This window comes from Lagenorhynchus albirostris, chromosome 16 (assembly GCF_949774975.1).
Source record: "Lagenorhynchus albirostris chromosome 16, mLagAlb1.1, whole genome shotgun sequence".
Lineage (NCBI taxonomy): Eukaryota > Metazoa > Chordata > Mammalia > Artiodactyla > Delphinidae > Lagenorhynchus > Lagenorhynchus albirostris.
In genome coordinates this window covers 21832021-21845413 of record NC_083110.1, presented here as the reverse complement: position 1 = coordinate 21845413, position 13393 = coordinate 21832021, and the positions used below count along the sequence as shown (strand labels likewise).

The 13393-nt window shown below is 49.4% G+C and overlaps 1 protein-coding gene across 1 annotated transcript in view; it reads right to left on the bottom strand.

The window, feature by feature from the left end:
* The window catches only part of HK1 (hexokinase 1), a 70975-nt gene that overhangs the window by 28985 nt on the left and 28597 nt on the right, over positions 1 to 13393 (bottom strand). The window contains exons 3-7 of the mRNA XM_060125519.1: positions 11630 to 11778; positions 5737 to 5856; positions 3240 to 3335; positions 2522 to 2621; positions 2225 to 2408 (exon numbers count right to left, since the gene is read on the bottom strand). Coding sequence (XP_059981502.1) covers positions 2225 to 2408; positions 2522 to 2621; positions 3240 to 3335; positions 5737 to 5856; positions 11630 to 11778 — 649 coding nt within the window. The remainder of the gene's footprint in view (positions 1 to 2224; positions 2409 to 2521; positions 2622 to 3239; positions 3336 to 5736; positions 5857 to 11629; positions 11779 to 13393) is intronic.

The following is a 13393-nucleotide window of genomic DNA, read 5'->3' as shown; positions in this document are numbered from 1 at the left end:
ACACTCTCTGGCCAATAGCCTAGTTCTAGGAATAGATGATACAACTCAAGCATCTGTCATCTCTTTGGAACTGTTCCTACCAAGACCTGACCTATGGTAATCAGTAAGCAGGGAAGCATATTGGAGATGGACTTTACCCCACCCTTCTTACTGTTTTATCCATTTACCTGTTTAGCCAGCCACCCATTTCCTAGTCACTCAGTCACATCTCTCATCCACCATCCATCTTCCACTCCCCCATCCATCCATCCACCCGTCCTTGCATCCATCCCCTATTCATACACCATTCCAAGAATGTTTATTGCAAGCCAACTGTGAGCCCAGTTCACAGTTCAGCCTGAGGATGTGGTTCAGCCCTTTAGAGAAATTTAGAACTACGTCAAAATGGAGGGCAGAGGGGCTTCTCTGTGGCGCAGTGGTTGAGAGTCCGCCTGCCGGTGCAGGGGACACGGGTTCGTGCCCCGGTCCGGGAAGATCCCACATGCCGCGGAGCGGCTGGGCCCGTGAGCCATGGCCGCTGAGCCTGCGCGTACGGAGCCTGTGCTCCACAACGGGAGAGGCCACAGCAGTGAGAGGCCCGCGTACCGCAAAAAAAAAAAAAAAAAAAAAAAAGGATGGCAGAGAATCCAGGTTTCCACCCAAGCCATGTAGGATCCCTACACTGAGGCTAAGGAAACAGACAAGGGCCTGGGCCATATCTGCTCAGTTATCACAGGTAACTGCCCTACCTGCTCTGCTAAGAAGGGTGACTTCTGATCAAGTGATTGATAGTAACTACAGGTACGTAATTTCTTATCTGAAACCCCTGGGGTCATATGTGCTTGGGAACGTGGACATTTGAGGATTTTAGAGATGTAATATGTTACATATGCCACAGAGTACAGAGTAAACCCAGAGGGGCCTGAGGCAGTAGTATAATCAAGCATAGATCTCCACTGACATGTATAAGCAGGCACAGTAAATAGTTTCCTGTCAGCTGGGGTCAGGTTTTAGAATTGGGGGTTAGGTCAATAGATTGAGGGGCAAAACCTTTGGCTATCAGAGCTGGGGCTCTTTATTACCAAGGTGGTTGGTGCTTCAGCATGCAAAGCAGATATTCAACGCTGCCTAAGAACTCAGGATTCTCTCAGTGAGAGACCTCATTTATTCACTACCACAACTCCCAGTGGAGGGGGGCTGGTCATTTATACAATTCCATTAACTCAGGCGGAAAGCCCAGTCACCAGCCTGGGTAATAGGTAAAATAGGTTTCCAAATGACAAATCAACTCCCTGACAGCGTCTCTCTGACATGGGATAAGGGCTGTTAAGCCAACAGGGTCAATGAGCATCTCCCAGAGGGCTGACAGCATCCAACTCCAGGACAAGGCTGCTGGGAGGTCGATCAAAGAGAGCTGGCAGCACGCTAGCATCACAGAGAAATATGAGTGTGCACTTCAGGAAACAAGTAGCTCAAAGGAAGCAATGCCCACACCAGCCTGAATAATATCTCTCATACTTCTGTAGCCAGAGTTCCCCAAGGCCAAAACCCACTTGCCCAAGAAGTCCGATGTGATGTTCTTTATCAGCTCTGACCCATCTGCCTATACGTGACATGGAGGAAGGTCTCACCAAGGTCTGCACGACTCACACGGCTCTCACCGACTCCTCTGCGTGACAGGTATTTGCACGTGTGACTTCCCTCCCCAACGAGACCTTAAGTCCTAGAAGGGAAGGTGCTACTTTGTATCCCTGGAGCCTAGCACAGAGCTGGCACATCCTAAGAGTTCAAGAATGTGTGCTGAATGAACGGATGGCCTCTCCCACCTGAACAGCAACCCTAGGGAGGACAGCATATGGAAACGCTTTTAAACCTTAGCTTTGTGCTAATGACTCTGTGCTTTTAATTTTCAAAATGTTTTGCAAGGACACAATAACAGTGTAATTAAACAAAGAGAAAATCATTTAAAATATGCTCTTTGATCCCTGGTCGGGGAACTGAGACCCCACAACCCGCACCGTGTGGCCAAAAAAAATTAAAAAATAAAAATAAAATAAAATACGCTTTTAAAGCTGCAGACCTCACAGCTGTGTATCTCTCCAAAGAAGTGAGAGACAACACACACTTGATGGGCTTTTCCTATTCTGATCACCTGGCTTCCTGTCCCTCTCACTTCCCACCCCAAATCTTCCGTTAAGTGTCCCCTAAGTCCTCTATGTGACTAGTTAGAAAGGGTGGGACTCACAGCTGCTTCCCGGGGTTGAGTGAGCCCCGGTCAATCTCCCGGTCAAACTCGGTGCGGATGTCCTCCAGGGCCCCGTCGTCCCCGAAGGCCCCCCACTCGGTGTTGATGCACATCCTCCCTTCGTCGCCTTCCACCAGGTCGATGTGCCTCAGTTCCTCCATGTAGCACGCGTTGGTGCCCGTGCCTTGGAGAGAGAGACGAGATCAGAAGCTGTGACCTCACGAAGTCATGAGAGAGGAGGCGGTGCCGTCTGGAAACACCGGCTTCAGGAAGGGACGAGGACACGGTGGGCGTTACCAATGATGAGGCCGACTTCACACTGCTGGTCGTCGTAGCCACAGGTCATCATGGTCCCCACAGTGTCGTTCACCACAGCCACAACGTTGGCGTCATAGTCCTTGGGGGAGAAGAGGGGGTGTCACCGTCCACACACACGTGGAGCAGAGATCACAAGCTTCAACACAGCCTGGCGGGAGGGCTCCTATTTTCACAGCCGCCACTGCCCCCGTGGGCGGTGCTGCTTTCATTACTGCTGGCACTCAAATTCACTGGATTAGAGCGCAGTGGTCACGCTGTGGAGACGGCAAGGCGCCCTTCATCATCTGGCTTAAGATTCTTTTCAGAATGGACTTTACTCACAGAGCCACAGCCCTGTGCAAACCACCCCACTGCATCCATGTTCCTTCTGCACTTGATGCAACGCCGGCAGGCTGCACTCGACCATGCCAGCTCCCTGCACAGCTACCCTCCTGTTGGTAGGAGGCCATCTCCCTGCCCAAGGGCTTGGCTCTTTGGGGTAGCACCTCGGACAGCTCTGCTTTGAACCAGCCCTGACCTTCCAGACCAGGAACTCTCACCACTCACCTGCCTGGGGCTTCAAGGACTGCCCTCCCCCGCACCATGTGATGGCTCAGGCCATGCACTACTGTCCCCTGAAAGAGCCTTGGTCACACAGCCTTCTCCCCACACTCCCCCACCTCCGGGTAGTCAAGGCAAGTGGCCAGTGAGAAGTTACCCCGTGCTTTTTGATGGCTTTCTCAAGCAGCTTCACCACATCCGTTCCCTCCACTCCACTCGCTTTAAATCTCTTTGTCCAGGTGATCAGGATGGCCTGCAAAGGAGAGCAGATGGGGTTGGAAGAGGGCTGGGAGGCCCCCGGAACCCCCAGGGCCCTTGGGGGTCTGCTCAAGGACAGTGACAGAAGCGGAGGCCCAGAGGGGACGAGAGGTTCACTCCAGATCACACTGGGTAAGAGAGCCAGACTCTGTCCCACCTCCTGTTTATCCATCCACACAATGGATTTCTCTGGGGGCTGCCATGGGGAAAAAACCTGCAGCTCATCCTCAAATACAGCCAGTGGCTGGCCAGTGCCGTGGTGTCACATGGCACACAAATCTAACTGATGTCAACTGCACAGCCAGACTTCATTTAAAAAGAGAACAAGAGAAATGCCGTTATTACCTGATCACCTTTCTGCGCTTTCAAACCAGACCTTGGTTTCCACAGCCCCAAGGAACTTTTGTCAGAGGCAAATTGGGAAGAGAAACAAAATGCTAAGATAATTTTTGGCTACTGAACTTCTAAGAGCCACGTCCTGAGATTAAAGGATAACACTGACTATGTATGATTCATGCCTCTTCCCCAAGTTTGGAACTTAACCGCCATTTGTAAGCGGTGACACTACAATTTATACAATATGATCCATCTCTGTGTGTATATTAATGGAGAAACATTAAGGACAGACATCCAACGGTTATTCACTTGGGAATGTAGAAGGGTAGGAATTTTTACCTTTTGCTTGACACCTTTATATTATTTCAATAGTTTTACATATTGCATCTGTATTTTTTTTTTTTTTTGCGGTACGCGGGCCTCTCACTGTTGTGGCCTCTCCCGTTGCGGAGCACAGGCTCCAGATGCACAGGCTCAGCGGCCATGGTTCACAGGCCCAGCTGCTCCGCGGCATGTGGGATCTTCCCGGACCGGGGCACGAACCCGTGTCCCCTGAATCGGCAGGTGGACTCTCAACCACTGCGCCACCAGGGAAGCCCTGTATTTTTTTTTTTAATCAAGGATACTAGAAAAGAAAAATAATTGTTCTACTTAACTTTTTCTCTGAATGGAGGAAGTCACTATAAATGCGGCAGGGTTGGGAGGGGCTGCAGTTCAAGCCCTGTAGCCTCCGGGGGGACACAGCGATGGGAAGCTTGTCCACACTGGGCTGCCCCGCGCTCTGAAAGCCACACAGCCTGCAGGATGCACCGGGAAGGGCGAGCAGCAGCCTGCAGCCGAGCCAGGCATTCCAAAAGCCCCTGGATACTCTGTTTTCTTCCCTTCAACCCTCAGGCCCCCAAAAGCCTCAGAGAACATGGTATTGTGGAAAGAACGTGGGTTGAAAATCAGGAGATTTATCCTATTCCCACCACTTCTGCCCATTTCCTTGTGGGCCGTTTCCCCAACTCCTCTGAGGCCCACTTTGCTCATCTGTGGAAAAAGGCAGCTGGTCTAGATTTGGACAACTTTGAAGGTCCCAGGCAGCCTTGAGGAGTGGGCAAAGGTCTCCAGATGGATAATTAGAGCCTGTGACCCACTGGCTTCCTGGCAGGCAGCATGCCCAGTTTAGGAAGCCCTCTCCGGATGGGAATCAAGGCTGGCAGGTGGGGGGCACACTTTTGACTCATTCTCTGCCAGGCACATCTGCCCTGCCCTGCGGGGCTCTTGTGCCCCTGAGGACGTTCCCTCTCCACTTCTGCAATGCCTCCTTCCCTGAAAGACTGCACCTCTGGGGGACAGGCCACGTCTGCGTGCAGCTCTTTCCCAGGGCCTAGCCCAGCCCACACAGGGATGGCACTCGGGCCACAGCCACTGATGAACAAGGAAACAGCCAGCATTGTCGCTTCCCAGGCCATCTCCCACCTCTCCTTGTGGGAGGAGGGGTGTCTCACCCTGTCTCTGCCCAGGGAGTGTGGCTATCAAGCCTCAGTTCTCAAAAGCAAGGGAAACTCGTACCAACAACAGGCCTTGTGAAAGGTCACTAAACCTACTTTGTTTTCCTTCACTTGCTTGAGTTTAAGAAATGGTCCCCTCGGGCTTCCCTGGTGGCGCAGTGGTTGAGAGTCCGCCTGCCGATGCAGGGGACGCGGGTTTGTGCCCCGGTCCGGGATGATCCCACATGCCACAGAGCGGCTGGGCCCATGAGCCATGGCCACTGAGCCTGTGCGTCCGGAGCCTGTGCTCCGCAACAGGAGAGGCCACAACAGTGAGAGGCCCGTGTACCGCAAAAAAAAAAAAAAAAAAAAAAAAGATGTCTCCAAAAATACATATATAATTAAAGCAATTAAAAAATAAACATGATTATCATGACCTTACATTAATTTCTACAAATATTTCTAAAAAATACAAGATACACAAGCCATCCTGTAAGCAAAAGGGAAAAGTAGTCAAGGGAAAGGGTTCATTAGCATTTCCCCTATGGGGCTTCTGTGGAGCATTATAATCCTAGAATGTCTTACCTCGTCTATTTTGGATTGCCGACAAGGGAAAGAAAACGTGAATCCCACAGGTAATTTCTTGTCCTTGATTTTTTTTTTCTCCATGAAGTCTCCCAGGCACTCAGCAACATGACCAAAAAGCTGGAGGAAGCACAAGAGAGCAGTCAGGAGGGAGGAAGGGGACTTAGCATTTCAGGAAAAATGTGAACAATTCTCTGCCCCACACAGAGAGGAGCACGGCTACCCCAGCTGCCCATACCCAAGGCACCCAGTGGCCCTGCATGAAAAGCCATGCTGGGGACTTCCACTGCAGGGGGCACAGGTTCAATCCCTGGTGGGGGAACTAAGGTCCTGCATGCCTCACAGCACGGCCAAAAAAAAAAGAAAAGCCATGCTGTATGTGACTGGCAAAGAAGAGTCCCTTGAAAAGAGGCTGCTTCATGGGCCACCACGGCTTAGGAAGCCTTTTAAAGGCTTCACACAGAACTGGCCTCTCGGTGGTCACTAAGATGTATTATCTGGGTACTGAGGAAATGTGAAAATAAGAGAAAATCAGCTCATCCTCCATAACACACAGGCCATGGATCACCAGCAGCCACCCAGGTGGAGGGGTCGTTTGGCCCCTTCTCTGTATCTCTATCTCCCTCACTCTGTCAATTCCAGAAGCTCCGCAGAATACATATATACTCCTAGCCTCTAGCCCACTTGCGTGATTTCAGAATCTTCAGGTTAACAAATTTTTATTTTTACTCAAGTATAATATGCATGCAAAAAGGTGCAGACATCCTAAGTATAGGGTTCACTGGATTCTCACAAGCTGCACCCACCTGTGTCACCAGCACCGAGATGGAGAAACACAATGTTATCAGCACCCAGACACCCACCTCGTGCAGCCACTGTTGCTGCCACCCAACCCAAGGGCAATCGGCAGCCACTCTGACTTCCACCGCCCTCGATTAGTTTTGCCTGGTTGTCTACTACGTATAAATGGGACAACAGGGTGCACTCGTTGGTGTCTGCCTTCTTTTCCTCTACACTATGTGTGTGTCATCCACGTTGTGTGTTTCTGTAGATTGCTGATTCTCACTGCTGCACAGTATTCTATGGTGTGACTATACCACAATTTATTTAGTGGATTGCAATTTAAACTTGCCAGCTCCACAACATGTGGCCGGGATATGTATACATATCTTAGACTCCACTAGAAAGAACCCAGAACACTGTTTCCCTAGCCTCTGCGTGAATACTGTCAATGACGGGACGCTCACCACCTCTAAGGCAACCTATTAGATCTCTCCAATACCTCCCCTCTTCTCTAAAATGTATCCAGAACTGAATATAATATTTTATATGTGTTCTGACCAAGAGGAAAGCTTAGTTGAACTAAGAACCTCCCTTTCCCTTCTCTCTATACCTCTATTAATGTAACCAAAGCATATATATGCTCTTTCAGCAACCATGCCACAGTCCAGGTAACCTCTCTGGTTTTTTTTCACATGGCTGTCGTCTAACACAGACCACTAGACCTCCCTTGTATATGGGATTGACACAGCTAATGGAGCTTCTTTTTTTTGCAGTACGCGGGCCTCTCACTGTTGTGGTCTCTCCCGTTGCGGAGCACAGGCTCCGGACGCGCAGGCTTAGCGGCCATGGCTCACGGGCCTAGCCACTCCACGGCATGTGGGATCTTCCCGGACCGGGGCACGAACCCGTGTCCCCTGAATCGGCAGGTGGACTCTCAACCACTGCGCCACCAGGGAAGCCCTAATGGAGCTTCTTGAAGCCCAGAGAAGGCATTGTTGGCAGAGCCAAACCGCATGGTCACAGGAAGCAACCCCAGCCCACGTTCCCAGACAAGGTCATCTGCCTGAAGGCTTTATTTGCAGGGTATCCTTTTTTTCCCCCCATATTAAACTTATAGTTTTATTCAGGCTTGATTTTAACAAAAGTGTCAGGGACAGAGCCCACAGTAAAGAGTGAAGCCCACGGCGGTACGCCTCTCCCAGATGCCAGAGGAGGGGGCAGGTCCCCTCCCCTCTCCTCTTCCCTCTGCATCTAAAGGGATTTGGGGAGAAACACAGGGGCGGGGGCTGGTCCCCAGTCTGTGTGGGTATGTTTCGGATAAAGGGCTATGGAGGAATAAGGGACCAGCCCAGGGAGGAGTGGGGGAAGGGCACAAGGACCACCTGCCAGAATCCACAGCTTTCTGATTCCTACCTGAATTCAAAAACAAAACAAAACTAGACCACAGCAGCACCCACTCCTTCTCCCGGACCAGGGCTGTAGTTCAAAGGGAGAAGAGGAGGCCTCTTCACCGAGGCCATGGTTCACTCACTCCTGGCCAATCTGCCAGGGCTCCCTGACAGATTGAGGGGGTAGAGGAAACTAAAATAAAACGTCAGATAAATTGTATAGGAGTCGTCCAGCCAAGGGCCGGGCCAGAGCGGGGCCAGGCTGGGGGACGGGGGCCTCTGCAGCCTGGGGGATCACTGCCGCCCTCACAGCCACTGTGCAGGGTCTCCTTGAGAGACCTATCCCCATCCTTCCCCAGGTGTCCTTGACCCAGCTCTAACAGTCTGACTTTCCTGCCAAGGTAAATGAAAAATTGTCAGTTTGACTTGGGAGTCTCTGTCCCTGAGTCACTATTACTCAGGTCATGGCTACAGCGGCGACTGACTAAGGAGACACATGACCACCTTCCCCGGAGAAGCCCGGCTAAACTTCCTGCGACCTTCATTTCTGAGCGATATAAACCCATTACTAAGCCCATCAGCTCGCCCCACGTCATCTGCATTCAGAAGCTCCAGGCTCCCAGGCCCTCAAGAGAGCCCACTGGGCGGAAGGAAGGAAGGCAGGCTGCGGACAGGAAGAGGCAGGGAGAGCTCAGCCGCAGAAGTGGATTCACAGGGCTGGGGCGCTGGAAGCAGCCCCCCGCCCCCATTCAAGCCAAACACACCCACCCCTTAGTGCTCTGCTAAGAAAGAAATGTCCCCAACCCAGGGGCATTCCCCCAGGCTAACCCACATCTGTGACCAGCCAGAAAGGGAAGTTACCCAGCCTCTCAGCACGCAAAATTTTAGTGTCTAAAAAACTTTTTTTTTCTTTCCTGACAACATGTATATTTATTTAATTTAAATAAATTTAAATTATTTATTTAGTATTCAAAATTCCCAAAACTAAATAAATGATGTTTTAAGAAGGTTGCATTTATGCTTCTGAAATTATTAAAGCTTAAAATTGCACTGAAACTTTCAAGATACCTTGTATGTCTGTGTGTGTGTGTGTCTGCGTGTGTGTGTGTGTGTGTGTGTCTGTGTGTGTGTGCTTGTGTAGAGAAAGAGAGAAAGAAGGATAAAGCAAATAGTTTATTGGGAAATCTGGATAAAGGGTATAAAAAGCTCTTTGTGCTTATCTTAAAGCTTTTCTGTAAGTTTAAAATTACTTTGAATAAAAGATTTAAAAATCTAGCAAAAATTCCTGTACATTACAGAAGACGAGATCACAACCCCAAGAATTCAGCACAATTCACAGTCTGTAAGTATGAGTTGCTTCATGGGCAAAATGGGGCCCTTGGTTTACTAGAATATTCGATAGGTCGATAAGAGATCTCAGAAAAATGGACCACCAATATTTATTGCTAATCTCACACCAAACTTCTAGACAACAGGTTACGGTTTCACCCCTATTTTTCAACTGCTAAGCTTCTCCCTCAATCACTTGGACCTTCCTCCTTACCCATAGCCCTCACATTTCCACACCATCAAACATTTTTAATAAAAATATAAATTAATTAATTAAAAACAAAGACAAAAGCCAGTCTATGAGTGTCCCATGTTGCTAAAACTGTAACATCTGGAGCCAGACTGCCTGGGTTCAAATCCTAGCTCTATCGCTTATGTGCTGTGTGACCCAAAGGGCTGGTTACTTAACATCTAAGCCTCAACTTTCTCGTCTGTGAAATGGGAATAATAATACCTACCCCATAGGGTTGTTGTGATGATTAAATGAGTTAATCCTAATGAAGTGCTTAGATCAGTGACATACATAACAAGCTCTATGTAAGTTTTTGCTATGACAATATAACATTATCGTTATCATCATCATTATCATCACCATCTTTTCTCTGCAGACTGCTTGAAAGGGGCAGAGGAAGAAACAGCAGGAAACAAAGTGATCCTGGGGCTGGGAAGATGGGGACAGAGGCTGGGAGAGTCAAGGTCCCAGGGGCAGCAATAAGAAGAAAGTCACAGGACTTCCCTGGCGGCCAAGTGGTTAGGGCTCCACGCTTCCACTGCAGGGGGCATGGGTTCGATCTCTGGTTGGGGAACTAAGATCCCATGTGCCCCAACGCAGCCAAAAAAAAAAAAAAAGAAGAAGAAGAAAGTCACTGTAGAAGTGATGCAGTAAGTGTGCACCTGAGGTGGGAGGCATCCCCTTAATTTATAAACCCTGCTCCTAAAAGGTTAGGCCAAAGCACACAGGAATGTCTGCAGCACAGGGTGTGAGTCCCAATGGTGAAGCAAGAGGCAGAGGTGGCTCGACCCAAAGACCATGGGGAACAGAGTGACAGGTCAGTACTTTTGGCAAATGGAGAGAGCAGGATGCCAACCAGAGGCTGCTGGCCACCTGCAAAAAGGAGCAATGCAGCAACCACTGGGCAGGACGAGGAGACCTACTTGCTGGCAGCCTTCAGGCACACACCAGATGAATGAGCCAGTCTCTGAAGCCCAGTAATGGAGGGATAGGCAGGGGGACCTCCCGGCAGGTCCATCAGATGAGTGAGGCACTCTTTCAGCGGCTGACTGAAAAGTGGCCCATCTGTCCTAGGGACAGTGTCCCCTTCAGTGCTCACTGTGACATGGTCTGAAAAGCTCTGAACCCAACCCGCCAGCAGTAGGTTAAAGGCCAGGATTAGCCCTTTTCTCTAGTAGAAGGAAAAGGCAGAGAGCTTGCATCAGGTCCCACCCATGTTAATTTAGGAACAAAGTGGAGCCAAGAGAAGGCTCTGGGTCTCATCTCAAAGTCCAGCCCAGAACCAATAAGTTTTCTGGAGAACTTAGTCATGAACCTTGCCGTGAACACACCCTCCCTAAAGCAAATATTTGGCAAGCTCTGAATAATATGTATCCTGACAACAGCCAGGACTTGGGAGGCGAGCTTCAAATGGAAGTGGCCAGAACACCTGCAGGAGAAGGTGAGGAGTAGAACAGAACCCGGAAATGACTGAAAACCTGACTGGGGGCTGCCCACACCCTGATCACAGGGTCCTCAGTGAGCCTTCGGCCCATCACCCACCACGACCACATGGGGAAGCAGGGAGGGTGGACAGGCCCTTCTGAGCATGCCCACAGCCTCGACCAGCAAAGGAAGGCAGCGTCTCCATTGGCAGGGGTTACAAGTGTGAGAGGAAGGGACGGTGACTTTCCAGGCAAGGCCCTGCCCTCGGTGCTTTCTGGGCCAAGGACTCGTAGAAGACTATTAAATTGGGTAGCCAGGAGCCCTTTATAATAGCCCTGGGGCTGTGAGCTCAGATTCCTGCTGCCCCACTAGGTGACAGCCATAACCTATGAGGCCTGGGCCTTTGGTGAACTGGGTGAGGACAATGACTTGGAAGAAGGGTTTTCACCCAAGTGCTCTGCTACCCCTCTGCTGGGGAACCAACCTTTGGATCCTTAGGGAATGGATGCATTTATCTCCTCTTCGCACCCCTTACCTGAAAGTCCCAGCAGCCCCCCTCCCATCCACCAGTTTACGCACATGGTGGGGTCTCTTCAGGCAGTCACGCTCTTCCACCCAGGAGTCCTCCACTCGTGCCTATGATGGACTCCCAGTGCTTTGGGGTCTGGCTCCTGGAGGTACCCTGGGGCCTGATGCTTGGGCCACAGGGGCTGATCGGAAGGGAGCAGGGACCCACCTGGCTTCCACTGCCGTGCATGATGCTCTCCGGGGTGTCGTAAACCTCGGACTCCATATGAACGGTCTGTTTTTGCTCATGATTCACTTGCACCAGCAGAATTCGAAAGGAAGACCCGCCAAGATCCAGGGCAATGAAATCTCCCTTTTCTGTTTAGGGAGAAACAGTATCACATCAGATTCAAGCGCTCCGGGAACGTCTCATGCTCTGCCCGCTTCTCAACAGGGTCCAGCCCCACCGCACTGTGCTTTCGGCCAGAAGAGTCATTCAGACCCCATAGGACCACTGCCCCGCCTGGAAGAGTGGAAGAGAAACCCTCTCCCAGCCGGGCGTCCCTAGACAGACGGCTTCACACAGTCCTGCTCACTCCTGACTATAGGAGAATGGAAGTATGGACTTAAGTACCAAGCCCTACCCATCTTTCTCTAATTTCTTACCCTTTTTCACAAATGGCTATGTTATCCATAAAGACAAAAACAGTATTTCAAGTCAGAGAAAACCCTACATCTGAGGTCCATTCCATGTCTTGGGTTCCTTCCCCATCAGCTCAGACACCAATTCCAGCTAGTCCAGAGCTCCACTGATTCCCCAGGGGATTTTGTTTTTTAATTGTGGTAAAATATACATCACATAAAATTTTCCACCGCAACCATTTCTAAGTGTAGAGTTCACTGACACTAAATACATTCACAACGTTGTACAACCATCACCACCATTCCCAAAATTTCTCATCATCCTAAACAGAACCTCTATAACCATTGAGCATTAGCTCCCCGTTTCCCCTATCCCTAGTCCCAGGCAACCACGATTCTACTTTCTATCTCTATGAATTTGCCTATTCTAGATATTTCATGTAAGCAGAATCATACAGTATTTGTCCTTTTGTATCTGGCTTACTTCACCTTGCATAGTCTCAAAGATTCATCCATGTTACAGCCTGTATCAGTCGTTCACTCCTTTTTGAGGCTGGATGATACTCCGTTGTATGTGTATCCATTCATCTGTTGCTGGACACCTGTGTTGTTTCCACCCGGGGGATGTTTTTAACAGAAGTCCCTCTTAGTCAGATAGGAGTAAACTGGCTTGATGTGGTTATATTCCTCAAGACCAATGTGTGCAGTGATTGGGGTGGACCTCAGTGGGACAGAGAAAGATGACGGGACCGTATGCCAAGACCACGATACAGCACCAATGGAGGAGGCCATGATGGGCAAGATTCCAAACCATTAAGCCACTATCTAATATTCTTTACCCCAGTTACCCTCACACATTCTCCTCCAGAATCAATTAAAATCTATTAATTTTACTTCTGATGTTACATTCTCACTGTCTCACTATCTTTTCATTTTCTTGATGGTGACTTTTGAAGCATAAAAGGTTTTAAGTTTGATGAAGTGCAACTTATCTACTTTTTTCTTCTGTTGTTAGTGCTTTTGGTGTTATATCTAAAAGCCCATTGCCAAATCCGAGGTCACAAAGATTCGCACCTATGTTTCCTTCTAAGAGTTTTATGGTTTTAGGTCATACATTTAGGTATTTGATCCATTTTGAGTTAATTTTTGTATATGATATGAGGTAGAGGTCCAACTTCATTCTTCTGCATGTGGATATCCACTGTCAAATTCCAGCACCATTTGTTGAAAAGTCTACTCTTTCCCTCATTGGCATCCTTGTTTAAAATCAAGTGACTATAAAGTACGGGTATGTCTGGACTCCCCATTCTTTTTTCCCCAGTTTTATTGAGATGTAATTGACATAGTGAAC